Source organism: Pristiophorus japonicus, chromosome Y, assembly GCF_044704955.1.
Source record: "Pristiophorus japonicus isolate sPriJap1 chromosome Y, sPriJap1.hap1, whole genome shotgun sequence".
NCBI classification, from domain to species: Eukaryota; Metazoa; Chordata; class Chondrichthyes; family Pristiophoridae; genus Pristiophorus; species Pristiophorus japonicus.
In genome coordinates, this window is record NC_092011.1 from 38,566,649 (window position 1) to 38,587,065 (window position 20,417).

At 54.6% G+C, this 20,417-nt stretch overlaps 1 protein-coding gene across 3 annotated transcripts; it reads left to right on the forward strand.

Moving 5' to 3' along the window:
* Positions 1 to 1,563: 1,563 nt before the first annotated feature.
* Positions 1,564 to 17,957, forward strand: LOC139241125 (CCAAT/enhancer-binding protein beta-like). 3 transcript variants are annotated; one of them, XM_070869820.1, is made up of 4 exons: positions 1,732 to 2,388; positions 4,048 to 4,092; positions 9,197 to 9,618; positions 14,042 to 17,957. In XM_070869820.1, the coding sequence occupies exons 1-4, from the start codon at positions 2,376 to 2,378 to the stop codon at positions 14,492 to 14,494; spliced, it is 933 nt and encodes a 310-aa protein (XP_070725921.1). In that variant the 5' UTR covers positions 1,732 to 2,375; the 3' UTR covers positions 14,495 to 17,957. The 3 variants fall into 3 exon arrangements, with proteins under 3 accessions (XP_070725922.1, XP_070725921.1, XP_070725923.1); XM_070869821.1 differs by lacking the exon at positions 4,048 to 4,092 and having other exon boundaries at positions 1,564 to 2,388; XM_070869822.1 differs by lacking the exons at positions 1,732 to 2,388; positions 4,048 to 4,092 and adding an exon at positions 8,652 to 8,995.
* The last annotated feature ends 2,460 nt before the right edge of the window (positions 17,958 to 20,417 follow it).

Sequence of the window (20,417 nt, forward strand, 5' to 3'; positions counted from 1 at the left end):
AGCGGGAATATGGTGTTGAGATAGAGGATCAGCCATGATCTTATTGAATGGTGGTGCAGGCTCGAAGGGCCGAATGGCCTACTCCTGCACCTATTTTCTATGTTTCTATCTACTCTCTCTAGACCCGCTTGAGTATTTCTGTTGTATTTTTTTTAATTCATTCACGGGATGTAGGCATCGCTGGCAAGGCCGGCATTTATTGCCCTTGAGAAAGTGGTGGTGAGCCACCTTCTTGAATATAACTGAGTGGCCATTTGAGAGTCAACCACATGGCTGTGGTTCTGGAGTCAGATAATGTCTCGGGTACGGACGACAGATTTCCTTCGCTAAAGGGCATTCGTGAACCAGTTGGGTTTTTACAATAATCCGGTCGTTTCATGTTTGATTTCGAGGGACTGCCTATGATGATGATGTGGGTTCAAGTCCCACCCCAGGGACTTGAGCATAAACAAACTAGGCTGACACTTCAGTGCAGTACTGAGAGAGCGCTGCACTGTCGGAGGGGCGGTACTGAGGGAGCGCTGCACTGTCGGAGGAGCAATACTGATGGAGTGCCACACTGTCGGAGGGGCAGTACTGAGGGAGTGCCGCACTGTCGGAGGGGCAGTGCTGAGGGAGCGCCGCACTGTCGGAGGGGCGGTACTGAGGGAGCGCCGCACTGTCGGAGGGGCAGTGCTGAGGGAGCGCCACACTGTCGGAGGGGCTGTACTGAGGGAGCGCCGCACTGTCGGAGGGGCGGTTCTGAGGGAGCGCCGCACTGTCGGAGGGGCAGTACTGAGGGAGCGCTGCACTGTCGGAGGAGCAATACTGATGGAGTGCCGCACTGTCGGAGGGGCAGTGCTGAGGGAGTGCCGCACTGTCGGAGGGGCGGTACTGAGGGAGTGCCGCACTGTCGGAGGGGCGGTGCTGATGGAGCGCCGCACTGTCGGAGGGGCGGTACTGAGGGAGCGCCGCACTGTCGGAGGGGCGGTACTGAGGGAGCGCCGCACTGTCGGAGGGGCGGTACTGAAGGAGCGGCGCACTGTCGGAGGGGCGGTACTGAGGGAGCGCCGCACTGTCGGAGGGGCAGTACTGAGGGAGCGCCGCACTGTCGGAGGGGCGGTACTGAAGGAGCGGCGCACTGTCGGAGGGGCAGTACTGAGGGAGTGCCGCACTGTCGGAGGGGCGGTACTGAGGGAGTGCCGCACTGTCGGAGGGGCGGTACTGAGGGAGCACCGCACTGTCGGAGGGGCGGTACTGAGGGAGCGCCGCACTGTCAGAGAGGCGGTACTGAAGGAGCGGCGGACTGTCGGAGGTGCAGTACTGAGGGAGCACCACACTGTCGGAGGGGCGGTACTGAGGGAGCGCCGTACTGCGCTGTCGGAGGGGCAGTACTGAGGGAGCGCCACACTGTCTGAGGGGCAGTACTGAGGGAGCGTCGCACTGTTGGAGGGGCAGTACTGAGGGAGCGCCGCACTGTCAGAGGGGCAGTACGGAGGGAACGCCGCACTGTTGAAGGTGTCGTTTTTCGGACGAGATGTTGAACAGAAGCCCCGTCTGCCCCCTCAGGTGGACGTAAAAGATCCCAGAGCAGGGGGGAGTTATACCCGGTGTCCTGGGGCCAATATTTATCCCTCAATCAAAATAACAAAAACAGACGACCTGGGTCATTACCACATTGCTGTGTGTGGGAGCTTGCTGTGCGCAAATTGGCGTTTCCCACATTACAACAGTGATTACACTCCAAAAGTACTTCATTGGCTGTAAAGCGCTTTGAGACGTCCGATGGTGGTGAAAAGCGCTCTTTGGCCAAGCTTTTGGTCACCTGCCCGGTGCAAATTTTAAAAATCTCATCATACTCCTGTGAACCTTTCACTACGCTAGAGGTGCTATATAAATACAGATTGTTGTTTAAGTTGTTTTGTGTGTGACTGCACTTTAAATTGCAAATTCCCCACCGTAACCCATCCCTTTTGCAGCTTTATAAGCCCTAGTCCGCAGATGGGCATGTTATTTAAGCAGATAAACTTCCTAAGTCTCCCCATCTTATTTTAAAACATCCCTTCCTGTAAATTGCATTGCAATTACATCATGCTTTTTAAGCCCTTTCGTCAGCCGCTGAATCACCCAACTTGTGACTGCTTCGGGCTGTCAATCAAAGTGCAGCTCCCGCCCCCGTGCACGGCTGCCATTGGTCAGCCGGCGACGGGCGGCGGCGCTGATTGGCCGGCGCGCCTGTCAATCACCGCCTCCCCGGGAGCTCGCCGGCTGCAGATACAGTGGGGAGAAATTGCCAGCAAATCCGACATCGCAGACTCGACAATGTGGATCATGAAATCTCAGCTCTCTCCAACAACTCAGCTGCACTTGCGCCACTGGCCCCATCTACACCACCAATGCAACGCCACAGTAAGTCTGGCTCTTCTGGATAATACTGAAAATGTTTAAAAATATATTTATAATCAAATAATACATGTAATCTTCAATTTCCCCTGTTGTGATGTGAACCCTTTGTCTCTCCTGTTCCCTTCCCACCCACACTCCTGCATTTATTTACCCCATTCCTCCTCCCTTAACTTTTACCCTTGGAGTAGAATGATGTCTCTTTTTAACTGTACCTTTTAAAGTTTACATAGCCAGGGTTTTAAATTAATGCGATCCCACCCAAGGCAAGACTTAGCTGAGTCAAATGTGTCGCCTGGTTAGCGCTCATAGAGCCACCCGCTGGTAAAGCCATACCCATAATCATTATCTGATGTTTCTGCTTTGTCTCACTATTTTCAACACACAGATTCAATGATTGAATGGTACACTGTCGGCTATGGCACTCTCGCCTCTGAGTCTGAAGGTTGTGCGGGGTCATAGTTCCACTTCAGATAATCTGAGCTGACACTCCCAGTGCTGTATTGAGGGAGCGCCACACTGTCGGAGGGGCAGTACTGAGGGAGCGGCGCACTGTCGGAGGGACAGTACTGATGGAAGGGCAATACTGAGGGAGCGCCACACTGTCGGAGGGGCAGTACTGAGGGAACTGTCGGAGGGGCGGTACTGAGGGAGCGCCGCACTGTCGGAGGGGCAGTACTGATGGAAGGGCAGTACTGAGGGAGCGCCGCACTGTCGGAGGGGCAGTACTGAGGGAGCGCCGCACTGTCGGAGGGGCAGTACTGATGGAAGGGCAGTACTGAGGGAGCGCCACACTGTCGGAGGGGCAGTACTGAGGGAACTGTCGGAGGGGCAGTACTGAGGGAGCGCCGCACTGTCGGAGGGGCAGTACTGATGGAAGGGCAGTACTGAGGGAGCGCCGCACTGTCGGAGGGGCAGTACTGATGGAAGGGCAGTACTGAGGGAGCGCCACACTGTCGGAGGGGCAGTACTGAGGGAACTGTCGGAGGGGCAGTACTGAGGGAGCGCCGCACTGTCGGAGGGGCAGTACTAAGGGAGTGTCGCACTGTCGGAGGTGTTGTCTTTCGGATGAGATGTAAAAGATCCTACGGGCGACTATTTCGAAGAAGAGCAGGGGCCAATATTTATCTCTCAAACAACGTAATTTAAAAAAAACATTATCTGGCCATTATCCACTCCCTCAGTACTGCCCCTCCGACAGTGCGGTGCTCCCTCAGCACTGCCCCTCCGACAGTGCGGCACTCCCTCAGTACCGCCCCTCCCACAGTGCGGTGCTCCCTCAGTACTGCCCCTTCCACGGTGCGGCGCTCCCTCAGTACTGCACTCGGAGTGTCAGTGCTCGAGTCCCTGGAGTGGGACTTGAACCCACAACCGTCCGACTCCGAGGCGAATGTCCTGCCCACTGAGCCCCCGCTGACACAGATGGGGAAATGAGCCAGGGTTCTTGCCCCTGATTGTTACGGCTGTGCAAGGGTAAACGATCACCCTCGATGACCTTTCACCTCCAAATGCCTTGATGCCCGGCCAGGTGGCCCCTGACCCCGAACCCCAGCGATTGGAGACAGTGCCTTTGAGTTTGGGGACAGAAAAAAATAATTCTCTCAGCTACGAGAAATGGAACAAAGATTTTTTTTTGAAGCTAATAAAATATTAATCCATCCGCAGATCTTGAGAAGACGAACAACCTCTGTGTGGACAACGTGATTAAAGGTATAATCACCTTCCCCATTCCATCCTTTTTCAGTCAGTACTCTTCCATCGTTACTGCCCGTTCCACGTCTCATTGAGACTCCCAGTTCTTGAGCAAAAGAATGTTCAAATGGAGTGAGCAAGTCTTGCTGCAGCTGTACAGGGCTTTGGTGAGACCGCACCTGGAGTACTGTGCACAGTTTTACATAAGAACATAAGAAATAGGAGTAGGAGTGGGCCATTCGGCCCCTCGAGCCTGCTCCACCATTCAATAAGATCACGGCCGATCTAATCTTGGGCTCAGCTCCACTTCCCCGCCCGCTCCCCATAACCCTCGACTCCCTTATCGTTCAAAAATCTGTCTATCTCCGCCTTAAATATATTCAATGACCCAGCCTCCACAGCTCTCTGGGGCAGAGAATTCCACAGATTTATAACCCTCTGAGAGAAGAAATTCCTCCTCATCTCCGTTTTAAATGGGCGGCCCCTTATTCTGAGACTGTGACCCCTAGTTCTAGATTTCCCCACGAGGGGAAACATCCTCTCTGCATCTACCCTGTCAATCCCCCTCATAATCTTTTACGTTTCAGTAAAATGAAGTTCGGGACCTGGAACTTCAAAATGCTGCGGTACAGTGGGACCTGGGGGTCCTTGTGCATGAAACGCAAAACGTTAACATGCAGGTACAGCAAGTAATTAGGAAGGCAAATGGAATGTTGGCCTTTATTGCAAGGGAATGGAGTATAAAAGCAGGGAAGTCCTGCTGCAGTTATACGGGGTATTGGTGAAGCCACACCTGGAGTACTGCGTGCAGTTTTGGTCTCCATATTTAAGGAAGGAAATACTTGCATTGGAGGCAGTTCAGAGAAGGATCACTCGGTTGATTCCGGAGATGAGGGGGTTGACTTATGAAGAAAGGTTGAGCAGGTTGGGCCTCTACTCATTGGAGTTCAGAAGAATGAGAGGTGATCTTATCGAAACGTATAAGATTCTGAGGGGGCTGGACAGGGTAGATGCAGAGAGGATGTTTCCCCTTGTGGGGGAGACTAGAACTGGGGGCATAGTTTCAGAATAAGGGGCCGCCCGTTTAAGACTGAGATGAGGAGGAATTTCTTCTCTCAGAGGGTTGTAAATCTGTGGAATTCTCTGCCCCAGAGAGCTGTAGAGGCTGGGACATTGAAGAAATTTAAGGTGGAGATAGACAGATTTTTGAGCGATAAGGGAGTGAAGGGTTATGGGGAGCGGGCGGGGAAGTGGAGCTGAGTCCATGATCGGATCAGCCATGATCGTATTAAATGGCGGAGCAGGCTCGAGGTGCCGTATGGCCGACTCCTGCTCCTATTTCTTATGTTCTTATGATCCTCATGGACAACCCCAGCAGCGACAGACCGGAACAACAGAGACTGTCATCGGTCCCACATTGGTCTCATCAGTCACCTGAGAACTCGTTTTAGTGTGGAAGCAAGTCATCCTCGACTCCGGGGGACTACCTGAGAAGGAGAAGTTGTCCAGGTGCATCCCATGTAGAGGACAAAGTAGGCAGTGTCTAAATTTTAAACCCTTCCCCATTAAATCTCCAATGAGGTTATTTCCCGTTAAAGCTCCAGCAATTAAGCGACAGTATTACATTTGCAGAGCAGGATTAAATACGATGTTCATCGACGGCAACAACAGCTGTCACCTTGACTAAATACTCCCCCCTCCCCCCTGCCCCCCCACTCTCCAGTGTGTTCATAAACATGTTGCAACATGGAGTTATCTCCAATCTGGAATCTAATCTTAAGTCTCAGACATCTGCTCATGTGCTTTCAAGCTCACACCCAGGGTTTTCTGTCGGAAGCTCCTGATGTGAATGCCTCTGTTCAATCATACCCAGGGGTGGTGCTTACCTCTTCTTCGACTCAGGACGTCCCCCGGAATCGAGGATGACTTGCTTCCACACTGAGTTCTCAGGTGACTGCTGAGACCAATGCAGGACCCGCAGTCTCTGTCACAGGCGGTGTCTGGGGCAGACGGTGGGCGGAGGGACAGGTGGGTGGGGTGCCTGGGTTGCCGTGCGCTCCTGCCGCTGTCTGCGCTTGGCCTCCGCACGCTCCCGGCAAAGAGACTCGAGGTGTTTGGCGCCCTCCCGGATGCTTCTCCTCCACTCTGAGCGGTCTTGGGCCGGGGATGCCCAAGGGACGGTGGGGATAGAAACATAGGAAATAGGTGCAGGAGTAGGCCCTTCGAGCCTGCACTGCCATTCAATGAGTTCATGGCTGAACATACAACTTCAGTACCCCATTCCTGCTTTCTCGCCATACCCCTAGTAGTAAGGACTACATCTAACTCCTTTTTGAATACATTTAGTGAATTGGCCTCAACAATTTTCTGTGGCAGAGAATTCCACAGGTTCACCACTCTCTGGGTGAAGAAGTCTCTCCTCATCTCAGTCCTAAATGGCTTACCCCTTATCCTTAGACTGTGTCCCCTGGTTCTGGACTTCCCCAACATTAATAAGAACATAAAAACATAAGAATTAGGAACAGGAGTAGGCCATCTATGATTTTGCAAGCTTGGCAGGCCTACATAAATGTCACCCTGATGACCCTGGTGAGGTCGTTGAACTTCTTGCGACATTGTGTGCCAGTTCTGGCCACCACGACTGCCGCTGACACCTCCAGTGCTATCTCCCGCCAGATTCTCTTGAAAATGCCAGGCAAAGGCCCCCCTGCCCCAACAAGATGGAGTAAGACCACCTCCCTTCAACGGCCTGCACTGAGGCCTCAGCAGCCGCTGCAGACAATCGACTGGCGTGCTGCCTGCCCTCTGGCTGTGCCATCTCTCCCCAACACAGCAAAATCCAACCCCTGCAGTCACTTGTGAGCTCGCTGGTGCCTCAGCAGGTTGGTGACTGAGTGAATCCCTTCCCGCACTCGAAGCAGGTGAACGGTCTCTCCCCAGTGTGAACCCTTCAACTAGGCTGGAGTTTAATATTTTGGTATTTCAAACAGTGTGTCGATATTTGATGTCTCCAAGATAAGAGGAGACTAATTGATGTCCTGCCACTGACTGCTCCATTTTTGATCGGGGCGGAGCAGCGGTGAGAGATCGGGGCCGAGGAGCATCATGATCGGGGTCCAGGAGAGGCGAGGGCCCAGGGGCAGCACGGGCCCAGCCCACACTGTGCGATATGTGGGCGCACTGGGTCCGTGCAGCAGAGCAGGTTTCCCGTCGTCCTGGTTAACCCTTGCCACTGGACCGAGACCTCGCTCTGTCAAGCCCCGTGTGGTGGCTGGTGTGCAACGGTCACCCCACGTTAAAACAATCCACCCACAGGCATCTTCCACCCTTCAGGATGTAGTTCGGGATCTGGAATATTAGGTCCTTCATTGAAGCACCTGTGAACTCATCCTTTTTGGTGTGGAAGCGATACGAGGGACCGCCTAATACTATACTCTCCTAAAGTCTCTGAAATGGACCGGGTTGGCTGCACATGTGCGCAGGGAACCGTATCGCCCTCAAGAACCGACTGCGCCCGGTAAAATTGAAAGACGCAAAATGCCGAACATTTTTAACGTCGCCGTTTTCGGGTGAGGGGCTAAAATATCCTTGTGTAACGCCTGATTTCGCACCCCCCCCCCCTCCCCGATCATGAAACCTCACTTTCTGGCGGAATTTGCAGACGAGGACGTAAATTTTTTCCCCGCTGCCATTACCGCCCCGAAATCGCAAAAGCCAAAAATCCAGCCCATAATACGATTCTCCCCGCAAAGAGCGGTTAGAAGTGTGGAACTCTGTCCCACACAAAGCAGCAGATGCGGCCTCAACTAATAACTTTAAATCTGAGATCAACAGACGAGGACGTAAAAGTATATGGAGGCAAGGCAGGTGGATGGAGGGAAGGAATCAGCCATGATATCATTGAGAAGAGGCTCTCAATGGTCTCCCTTCCCTCAGAGCCTCTTTCTTTTTCCTCTCCTTGTCTCTAATGGCCATTCACACCCTATCTCGATCAATGTTTCTCTAACTCCTGTCATGACCATTTGAATTACATAAGAACATAAGAATTAGGAACAGGAGTAGGCCATCTAGCCCCTCGAGCCTGCTCTACCATTCAACAAGATCATGGCTGATCTGGCCGTGGACTCAGCTCCACTTACCCGCCCTCTCCCCGTAACCCTTAATTCCCTTATTGGTTAAAAATCTATCTATTTGTGACTTGAATACATTCAATGAGCTAGCCTCAACTGCTTCCTTGGGCAGAGAATTCCACAGATTCGCAACCCTCTGGGAGAAGAAATTCCTTCTCAACTCGGTTTTAAATTGGCTCTCCCCGTATTTTGAGGCTGTGCCCCCTAGTTCTAGTCTCCCCGACCAGTGGAAACAACCTCTCTGCCTCTATCTTGTCTATCCCTTTCATTATTTTAAATGTTTCTATAAGATCACCCCTCATCCTTCTGAACTCCAACGAGTAAAGACCCAGTCTACTCAATCTATCATCATAAGGTAACCCCCTCATCTCCGGAATCAGCCGAGTGAATCGTCTCTGTACCCCCTCCAAAGCTAGTATATCCTTCCTTAAGTAAGGTGCACGCAGTACTCCAGGTGCGGCCTCACCAATGCCCTGTACAGTTGCAGCAGGACCTCCCTGCTTTTGTACTCTTGATGTTGATGTTGCACTTTTTGCCAAGGAGGCTTTGCGGGTGCCCTTGAAACGTTTCCACTGCCCACCTTTGGCTCGCTTTCCGTGTCGGAGCTCGGAATAGAGCGCTTGTTTTGGGAGTCGAGTGTCGGGCATACGGACTACGTGGCCCGTCCGTCGGAGCTGGTCGTGTGGGGTCAGTGCTTCGATGCTGGGGATGTTGGCCTGGGTGAGAACACTGACTTTGGTGCGCCTATCCTGCCAAAGGATTTGCAGGATTCTGCGGAGGCAGCATTGGTGGTACGTCTTCAGTGCTTTGAGGTGCCAACTGTACATAGTCCATGTCTCTGAAGCATGTGCGTGCATGTGCGCGCATGTCCCTTCGGTTTGTGTAATCAGCAAAAGTTCTGCGTTCCTGTAGCGGTGTTGTTGCATGTGTTATCGTCACCCTCCACCCGCCCTGTGACCTGACTGGCCCTGCATATTTGTCACCCCGTGCAGTTTATCGAGACGTGCTGGAGATGATGTCAGAGCCACCAGCTTCCACTGCCTTGCCCTCTGCCCCTGCCCAACTGTCGGGGCAGGAGCTGGAGACGTGGCTGGAGGACCTCGAGAGTGTCCTGACCCCGTCGGAGGAGGGAAGAAAGCTGGGCCAGCTGTGGCTGGGGGATATCGACAGCATCCTGTACCCCTCACCCCCAGGGAACCCTCCTCCGGGTGACAGCAGGAAGCTTCGCCAACTGTGGCTGGAGGATATCGACAGCGTTCTGTACCCTTCTTCACCACCAAGCAACACAGCGCAAGACAGCAAGACATTCAGCCAACTCTGGTTGGATGACCTGGAGACCATTCTCTACCCTTCTTCAGCTGGGGACTCATCGGAACACAACAAGAAGCTAGACCTGGCTCCGCAATTCACGCAGGTAAGAGAGACTGAGGCAAATGGTATCTTGGCCTTTATTGCAAGGAGGATAGCGTATAAAAGCAGGAAAGTCTTGCTCCAGTTATACAGGGTATTGGTGAGGCCACACCTGGAGTACTGCGTGCAGTTTTGGTTTCCGTATTTAAGGAGGGATATATTTGCATTGGAGGCAGTTCAGAGAAGGTTCACTCGGTTGATTCCGCAGATGAGGGGTTTGTCTTATGAGGAAAGGTTGAGTAGGTTGGGCCTCTACTCATTAGAATTCAGAAGAATGAGAGGTGATCTTATCGAAACATAGGATTCTGAGGGGGCTCGACAAGGTGGATGCCGAGAGGATGTTTCCCCTCGTGAGGGAATCTAGAACTAGGGGGTCGCCAATTTAAAACTGAGATGAGGAGGAATTTCTTCTCTCAGAGGGTTGTAAATCTGTGGAATTCTCTGCCCCAGAGAGCTGTGGGGGCTGGGACATTGAATATATTTAAGGTGGAGATAGACAGATTTTTGAGCGATAAGGGAGTGAAGGGTTATGGGGAGCGGGCGGGGAAGTGGAGCTGAGTCCATGATCGGATCAGCCATGGTCGTATTAAATGGTGGAGCAGGGTCGAGGGGCCGAATGGCCGACTCCTGCTCCTATTTCTCATGTTCTACTTCCACTTCCGTAACATCGCCGCTGAAACCGTCATCTGTGCCTTTTGTTACTGTCCGACTCTTCACTATTCCCAGCGCTCTCATGGCCAGCTCCCATCTTCCAGGCTACATAAACTTCAGCTGCCCCCGTGTCCTAACTCGCACCCAGTCCCGCTCACCCATCACCCCCTGTGCTCACTGCCCCCGTGTCCTAACTCGCACCCAGTCCCACTCACCCATCACCCCCTGTGCTCACTGACCCCGTGTCCTAACCCGCACCCAGTCCCACTCACCCATCACCCCCTGTGCTCACTGCCCCCGTGTCCTAACTCGCACCGAGTCCCGCTCACCCATCACCCCCTGTGCTCACTGACCCCGTGTCCTAACTCGCACCGAGTCCCGCTCACCCATCACCCCCTGTGCTCACTGCCCCGTGTCCTAACTCACACCGAGTCCCGCTCACCCATCACCCCCCGTGTCCTAACCCGCACCCAGTCCCGCTCATCCATCACCCCCTGTGATCACTGCCCCGTGTCCTAACTCGCACTGAGTCCCGCTCACCGACCTACAGTGGCTCCCGGTTAAGCAACGCCTCGATTTCAAAATTCTTATCCTTGTTTTCAAATCTCCTCCCTATCTCTGTAACCTCCTCCAGCCCCTACACCCCTCCCTATCTCTGTAACCTCCTTCAGCCCCTTACCCCCTCCCTATCTCTGTAATCTCCTCCAGCCCCTTACCCCCTCCCTATCTCTGTAACCTCCTCCAGCCCCTACACCCATCCCTATCTCTGTAACCCCCTCCAGCCACTACACCCCTCCCTATCTCTGTAACCTCCTCCAGCCCCTACACCCCTCCCTATCTCTGTAACCTCCTCCAGCCCCTTACACCCCTCCCTATCTCTGTACCTCCTCCAGCCCCAACACCCCTCCCTATCTCTGTAACCCCCCTCCACCCCTAAGTACACTAATCTTTGAAGGTAGCAGGACAAGTTGAGAAGAAAGACTTGCATTTATATAGCGCCTTTCACGACCACCGGACGTCCCAAAGTGCTTTACAGCCAATGAAGTACTTTTGGAGTGTAGTCACTGTTGTAATGTGGGAAACGAGACAGCCCATTTGCACACAGCAAGCTCCCACACACAGCAATGTGATAAATGAACATATATTTTTTCTTATGTTGATTGAGGGATAAATATTGGCCCCAGGACACCGGAGAGAACTCCTCCTGCTCCTCTTCCAAATAGTGCCACCTGAGAGCAGACTGTTTTAACATCTCATCTGAAAGACAGCACCTCCGACAGTGCGGAACTCCCTCAGCACCGCCCCTCCGACAGTGCGGCGCTCCCTCAGTACTGCCCCTCCGACAGTGCGGTGCTCCCTCAGTACTGACCCTCCGACAGTGCGGCGCTCCCTCAGTACTGACCCTCCGACAGTGCGGCGCTCCCTCAGTACTGACCCTCCGACAGTGCTGCGCTCCCTCAGTACCGCCCCTCCGACAGTGCGGCGCTCCCTCAGTACCGCCCCTCCGACAGTGCTGCGCTCCCTCAGTACTGCCCCTCCGACAGTGCGGCACTCCCTCAGTACCGCCCCTCCGACAGTGCGGCGCTCCCTCAGTACTGCCCCTCCGACAGCGCAGTATGGCGCTCCCTCAGTACTGCCCCTCCGACAGTGCTGCGCTCCCTCAGTACCGCCCCTCCGACAGTGCGGCGCTCCCTCAGTACCGCCCCTCCGACAGTGCGGCGCTCCCTCAGTACTGCCCCTCCGACAGTGCGGCACTCCCTCAGTACCGCCCCTCCGACAGTGCGGCGCTCCCTCAGTACTGCCCCTCCGACAGCGCAGTATGGCGCTCCCTCAGTACAGCCCCTCCGACAGTGCGGCGCTCTCTCAGTACCACCCCTCCGACAGTGCGGCGCTCCCTCAGTACCGCCCCTCCGACAGTGCGGCGCTCCCTCAGTACCACCCCTCCGACAGTGCGGCGCTCCCTCAGTACTGCCCCTCCGACAGTGCGGCACTCCCTCAGTACTGCCCCTCCGACAGTGCGGCGCTCCCTCAGTACAGCCCCTCCGACAGTGCGGCGCTCCCTCAGTACTGCCCCTCCGACAGTGCGGCACTCCCTCAGTACTGCCCCTCCGACAGTACGGCACTCCCTCAGTACTGCCCCTCCGACAGTGCGGCACTCCCTCAGTACTGCCCCTCCGACAGTGCGGCGCTCCCTCAGTACCGCCCCTCCGACAGTGCGGCGCTCCCTCAGTACTGCCCCTCCGACAGTGCGCCGCTCCCTGTCATCATCGGCAGCCCCTTGGAATCGAGGAAGACTTGTTTCCACTCCCAAAGTGAGTTCTCTGGTGGCTGAACAGTCCAATACGAGAGACACAGACCCTGTCACAGGTGGGACAGACATTCGTCGAGGGAAGGGGTCGGTGGGGCTGGTTTGCCGCACGCTCCTTCCGCTCTGCGCTTGACCTCTTCACGTTCCTTGCGTCAAGACTCGAAGAACTCCCGGATGCACTTTCTCCACTTCGGGCGTTCTTCGGCCAGAGTCTCCCAGGTATCAGTGGTGATGTCGCCCTTAATAGGGAGGCTTTGAGGATGTCCTTGTAACGCTTCCGCTGCCCACCTTTGGCTTGTTTGCCATGGGGGACCTCCGCATAAAGCATTTGCTTTGGGAGTCTCGTGTCTGGGGCATGCGGACAATGTGGCCTACCCAGCGGAGCTGGTCGAGTGTGGTCAGTGCTTCGATGCTGGGGATGTTGGGCCTGGTCGAGGACGCTAACGTTGGTGCGTCTGTCCTCCCGGGGGATTTGCAGGATCTTGCGGAGACATCGTTGGTGGTATTTCTCCAGCGACTTGAGGTGTCTACTGTACATGGTCCGTGTCTCTGAGCCATACAGGAGGGCGGGTATCACTACAGCCCTGTAGACCATGAGCTTGGTGATAGATTTGAGGGCCTGGTCTTCAAACACTCTTTTCCTCAGACGGCCTCTCAGTACTGCCCCTCCGACAGTGCGGCGCTCCCTCAGTACTGCCCCTCCGACAGTGCGGCGCTCCCTCAGTACTGCACTGTCAGCCTAGATTTATTTTGTGTTCAATCCCCTGGAGTGGGACTTAACCCACAACCTTCTGATTCGGAGGAGTGTACGCTACCCACTGAGCACAGCTGACAATGAGGCTTCGAGCACCCCAAAGCAAGGAAGTTATTGCGAAACACTAGTTAGATCCCAGCTGGAGTACTGTGTCCAATTCTGGGCCCCGCACTGTAGGGAGGGTGTGAAGGCCTTGGAGAGGGTACAGAGGGAGATTGACCAGAATGGTTCCAGGGGATGAGGGCCTTGAGTTATTCGGAGAGACTGGAGGAGCTGGGGTTGTTCTTGGAGCAGGTCAAGATGGAGATTTGATAGGTGTTCAAAATTACCAGGGAGCTTTGATGGAGTAGATCGGGGAGAAACTGTTCCCCGGGGGCAGGAGGGTGGGGTAACCAGAGGGACACAGATTGACGATAATCGGCGATGGAACCAGAGGGGGCGATGGGGAGAATGTGTTTACGCAGCGAGTTGTTGTGATCGGGGAACGCGCTGCCTGAAAGGGCGGTGGGAGCAGATTCAATCGTGACTTTCAAACCGGGAATTGGGTAAATACTGGAAGGGGAAAAATTCACAGGGCTGTGGGGGAAAGGGCAGGGGAGGGGGGAGTGGGACTGATTGGGTCGCTCTGTCACAGCACGGGCAACGATGGGCCCAGTGGGATCCTCCTGTGCTGTATCGTTCTGTGATTCTAACTCTTGTTCTGTTGTCTCTTAGCTCGAAGCTCGGTCGCCCGGACATGGCGAGCGACCCCAGATCTTCTGCCCGCTGGCGGGCGAGGTGGACACCGGCGATATTCTGAGCACCATCGACTTCGGCCAAAGCCAGGACCTCTTCGGCGTCTTCCCGGCGGGGGGGCCGCCAGTCGGCGGACGGGAGGAGGAAGAGGAGCGCCAGCCCGGCGCGACAAGCACGTCCCCACCCTCGTCCCCACCGCCCTCCTCGTCCAGCAACGGGAGGCGCGGAGCCAAGAGGAGGGGCCAGCGGGGGGCGGACGGTGACTGTGGCTGTGCCAAGTCCAGCCGCGGAGGTACGGAGCAGGGCCAGGAGCGGCAGGTGGCGGAACTGACGGCGGAGAACGAGCGTCTGCGGGCGAGAATTGACCAGCTCGCCGCAGAGGTCCAGGAGGCCCGGAGGATGCTCATTGAGAGAATGGTCAACGCCAACTGAGCCGTCGGGGGGGGGGGGGCAATTTCCCAGTCGCAAAAGCCCCTCTTTTGAGTTTTTTGTATCTTCGGAAATCATCACCCATCCAACATTCCTCATCGAATGAAGACTTGTCGTGTGTCTCTGGTTCTGGCCCAGTTGAGTGTATCTTGATACGGGATGACCGAAATAGGGCCCTGGTGAGACCACACCTGGAGTATTGTGCACAGTGTCGGTCTGCTTACCAAAGGAAGGATATACTGGCCATAGAGGGAGTGCAGCGAAGGTTCACCAGACTGATTCCTGGGATGGGGGGGGATTGTCCTATGGAGGAGAGATTGAGCAGACTGGGCCGATATTCTCTAGCGTTTAGAAGAATGAGGGGTGATCTCATTTGAGACATATAAAATTCTTACAGGGCTCGACAGGGTAGATGCAGGGAGGATGTTTCCCCCCGGGCTGGGGAGTCTAGAACCAAGGGTCACACAGTCTCAGGATAAGGGGTCGGCCATTGAGGACTGAGATGAGGAGGAATTTCTTCACTCAGAGGGGGGTGAATCTTTGGTACTCTCTGCCCCAGAGGGCTGTGGAGGCTCAGTCGTTGAGTGTATTCAAGGCTGAGATCGCTAGATTTTTGGATATTAAGGGAATCGAGGGATCGGGCGGGAAAGTGGAGTTGAGGTCGAAGATCAGCCGTGATCTCATTGAATGGCGGAGCAGGCTCGAGGGGCCGAATGGCCTGCTCTTGCTCTTATATTGTAGAGAAGACTCAAAAGGCGTGGTTTACTTGGGACTAAACTCTTGATCCAGATTGTCGGGGGCCTTCCCCACACCCGAGAGCTCCCTATTAATAACAATTAGGGAGCTGCCTTACTCCACAGTGATCAACAAGGGCTTGAACTGAGTTGTTGCCTCCTGTGTAGCAAAGCATTCAGTGGCCCTCTACACGTGGAGGCATTGGTCAGGAAGTAATGGTCAAGGGAGAGGAATGAAAGCATGGTGAGAGGTAGGGTTTGAAGGAAGGAAGGAGGGAAGAGATAACTATTTATATAGCACCTTTAATGGGATAAAATACCCCCAAGGCGGTGTTAGATAAATTTGACACCAAGCCACAGAAATTAAGGCAGATGATCAAAAGCTTGTTTAAAGAGGTAGGTTTTAAGACGCGTCTTAAAGGAGGAAAGAGAGGTGGCAGTGGAGAGGTTTAGGGAGGGAGTTCCAGAGCTTGGGGCCCAGGCAACAGAAGGCACGGCCACCGGTCATTGGGCAGTTATAATCGGGGATGTACAAGAGGCCAGAATTTGTGGAGCGCAGACATCTTGTGGGATTGTGAGGCTGAAAAAGATGAGAAAGATAGGGAGAGGTGAGGGCCATAGAGGGATTTGTAAAGGATGAGAATTTTGAAATCGAGGCGTTGTTTAACCGGGAGCCAATGTAGATCAGAAGGCTCAGGGCTGATGGGTGAGCGGGACTCGGTATGAGTTAGTACGAGAGGTGTAGGAACACAATGCAAGGGGAAGTAATGGCCAGAGTGAAACACTCTGTTCCTAAATTCAACTCTCTTCTGTTGTCTTTTTGCCCGAACCCTGGTCCTCTGACCCCTAGAGGGCGAAGCCAACACCCAACAATATTCCAAGTACCATTGAGGAACAGAGGGACTTTGGAGTGCAGGTCCACAGATCCCTGAAGGTAGCAGGCCAGGTTGATAATGTGGTTAAGAAGGCATACGGAATACTTGCCTTTATTAGTCGAGGCATGGAATACAAGAGCAGGGAGGTTATGCTTGAACTGTATAAAACACTGGTTAGGCCACAGCTGGAGTACTGCGTGCAGTTCTGGTCACCACATTACAGGAAGGATGTGATTGCACTGGAGAGGGTGCAGAGGAGATTTACCAGGATGTTGCACTGGAGAGGGTACAGAGGAGATTTACCAGGATGTTGCCTGGCGAGGGTACAGAGGAGATTTAACAGGATGTTGCACTGGAGAGGGTACAGAGGAGATTTACCAGGATGTTGCACTGGAGAGGGTACAGAGGAGATTTACCAGGATGTTGCACTGGAGAGGGTGCAGAGGAGATTTACCAGGATGTTGCACTGGAGAGGGTACAGAGGAGGTTTACCAGGATGTTGCACTGGAGAGGGTACAGAGGAGATTTACCAGGATGTTGCCTGGAGGAGGTACAGAGGAGATTTACCAGGATGTTGCACTGGAGAGGGTACAGAGGAGATTTACCAGGATGTTGCCTGGAGAGGGTGCAGAGGAGATTTACCAGGATGTTGCACTGGAGGGGGTACAGAGGAGATTTACCAGGATGTTGCCTGGACTGGAGAATTTTAGCGATGAGAAAGGATTGGATAGGCTGGGTTGTTTTCTTTGGAACAGAGGAGGCTGAGGGGAGACCTGATTGAGGTGTATAAAATTATGAGGGGCTTGGATAGAAAGGACCCGTTTCCCTTGGCAGGGGTCAACAACCAGGGCGCATAGATTTAAAGTAATTGGGGGGAGGTTTAGAGGGGATTTGAGGGGAAATGTCTTCACCCAGAGGGTGGTGGGGGTCTGGGGCGGAACTCGCTGCCTGAAAGGGTGGTAGAGGCAGAAACCCTCACCACATTTGGATGTGTGCTTGAAGTACTGTAACCTACAGGGCTACGGACCGAGAGCGGGAAAGTGGGATTAGGCTGGGTAGCTCTTTGTCGGCCGGCGCGGACACGATGGGCCGAAATGGCCTCCTTCTGTGAATTAGTTCAGAGCTCAAACTGGGTGCAGTGATGTTATTTCGTGTGGTTTCCCACTGATTCCTGGCAATCTCCTGTGGTAAGTGGCAATGTCCACCATGCCAATACCCTAAGAGACCACTGGTTTAACTACCTAACTCTGGACATCCCTGCTGTCCATCAATGTTGAGGCAGGAGTTTTTCATTCCATCCCCTCCACCGCGATCTCAGTCACCCTCCTGTGTGTATATAAATTGATCAGGGGCTAACAACTGGTGCATGTGATGTGGGGTGGGAGGGGATTATTGATGACACACATGACCACGGTTCAGGATCGGAAACAGACAAACACGTGTACTGAGCTCAAACTCGACTCCCGCATCCGGGCACGTATATGCAAAAAAGACGCACAGTAGGATGTTAAACACTTTGTGTGTGTGTGTGTGTGTGTGTGTGTGTGTGTGTTAAATGGGTTCGCACCTCACTGCAAGTAATAAAATGTAACGCACAAACTTGTACGATCGGCGACACACAGGTGGCAAACTTTGGGTGTGTTCGTTCGATCACGAGCATGTGAATTTCCACAATTGTAACCCATTCCGTCTGGCTGGAAGACATCGAGTCAACCATGCCTGCTGCGCCTCTCATCTATACTCCTGATCTTGTTGGTTGTTGCAGCAACATTATTAACGATTATTATATATTGTATGCATGGAGTTACTGTAAATTTTGTTTTTCACTTTGACTATTAAAAGGATGGTTGTACCTTCTCTGTCTCTCTTCTGTGTTGGTTTTTACTTGGTTTCAAGTAACTTGTACTTACACAGCGCGTTTAAACGTTAGTAAAACGCCCCACGGTGCTTCACAGGAGCCATTAACAAAATCAGACACCGAGCCACATAAGGAGATATTGGGGTCAGGTGGCCAAAAAGGTCGGTTTGAAGGAGCCTCTTAAAAGGAGAGAGGGGTTTAGGGAGGGAATTCCAGAGCCTGGGGCCCAGGCAGCTGAAGGCATGGCCGCCGATGGCGGAGCGATGGAAATCGGGGGATGGGCAAGAGGGCAGAATTGGTGGAGCGCTGAGATCACGGAGGGGTTGTAGGGGACTGGATGGGGGAGTAACTTTAGGGAGGGTGTGAAGGCCTTGGAGAGGGTGCAGAGGGAGATTGACCAGAATGGTCCCGGGGGGGATGAGGGACTTCAGTGACGTGGGGAGACTGGAGAAGCTGGGGTTGTTCTCCTTGGAGCAGAGAAGGTTAAGGGGGAGATTTAATAGAGGGGTTCACAATCAGGAGGGGTTTTGATGGAGTAGATCGGGGAGAAACTGTTCCCCGGGGGCAGGAGGGTGGGGTAACCAGAGGGACACAGATTGACGATAATCGGCGATGGAACCAGAGGGGGAGATGGGGAGAATGTGTTTACGCAGCCAGTTGTTGGGATCGGGAACGCGCTGCCTGAAAGGGCAGTGGGAGCAGATTCAATCGTGACTTTCAAAACCGGGAATTGGGTAAATACTGGAAGGGGAAAAATTCACAGGGCTGTGGGGGAAAGGGCAGGGGGGAGTGGGACTGATTGGGTCGCTCTGTCACAGAGCTGGCACAGCACGGGCAACGATGGGCCCAGTGGGATCCTCCTGTGCTGTCATTCTATGATTCGCTGCTTTCACAGTGAGAGAGACTGCTCATTTTAAATTAAAAAGGTTTATTTTCCATTCCAACACTTGCTGCAGTTTCACAATTCACATCAGCGAGAATTCGAACCGTCGCCAAAGGCGGGTTCCCAAGCAACATGCTAACCCACTCCCCACCACCCTTCCCCTCCCACCCCCCCCCCCAACCACACCTCTACCTGACACCCGTTTCTGCCCGAACCCCACACCCTTCCCCTCCCCCCCTCCCTGACATCCTTTTCTGCCCGAACCCCACACCCTTCCCCTCCCCCCCTCACCCTCTCTCCCCCCTCCCTGACATCCGTTTCTGCCCGAACCCCACACCCTTCCCCTCCCCCCTCACCCTCCCTCCCCCCTCACCCCTCCGACACCCGTTTCTGTCCGAACCCCACACCCTTCCCCTCCCCCCCCTCACCCTCCCTCCCCCCTCCCCCCTCCCTGACACCCGTTTCTGCCCGAACCCCACACCCTTCCCTCCCCCCCTCACCCTCCCTTCCCCCTCCGACACCCGTTTCTGCCCGAACCCCACACCCTTCCCCTCCCCCCCTCACCCTCCCTCCCCCCTCCCTGACACCCGTTTCTGCCCGAACCCCACACCCTTCCCCTCCTCCCCCCTCTCCCTCCCTCCTCCCTCCCCCCTCCCTGACACCCGTTTCTGCCCGAACCCCACACCCTTCCCCTCCCCCCCACCCCCCCTCACCCCTCCGACACCCGTTTCTGCCCGACCCCCCACACCCCTGCACGGCCGGAAGTCCCTCTTGGTAACGAACACGCGAAGGAGGGGTGAGCAGATAACCCTTCCGATCGAGTGGGTGGGGTGGCGAAGGGTAGCTGCAGATTCTCGGCTGGTTTGGGAGAGTGGGGCAGGGATGGCGAGGAGGGAGAATCAGGAGACGGGGAGGGGGGGGGGGGGCAGAGTCGGTCGGTTGGTGGCAAGGAACTAAAAGCCAGCAGCAGACTTCCTGGCATCTTGCCGGCAGCCGGTCACTCACTCAGTTTTTGCCCTCCGCCAGCGACAGGCGTTTCTTCAGGTCCAGCAGCACGGCCACTTCGGCCGTGACCAGCGACTTCTCCGCTTTCTGGGCCTTCAACTCACGGACCCGATTAGCCTGGATAGAGGGGAGAGGGGGGAACAGAGAGAGAGAGAGGGGGGAACCAGAGAGAGAGAGAGAGAGAGGGGGGAACCAGAGAGAGAGAGAGGGGGGAACCAGAGAGAGAGAGAGAGAGAGGGGGGAACCAGAGAGAGAGAGAGAGGGGGGAACCAGAGAGAGAGAGAGAGAGGGGGGGGAACCAGAGAGAGAGAGAGAGGGGGAACCAGAGAGAGAGAGGGGGAACCAGAGAGAGAGAGAGAGAGAGGGGGGAACCAGAGAGAGAGAGAGAGAGAGAGAGGGGGAACCAGAGAGAGAGAGAGAGAGAGGGGGAACCAGAGAGAGAGAGAGAGGGGGAACCAGAGAGAGAGAGAGAGAGAGAGAGGGAACCAGAGAGAGAGAGAGAGAGGGGGAACCAGAGAGAGAGAGAGAGAGAGAGGGGGAACCAGAGAGAGAGAGAGAGAGGGGGAACCAG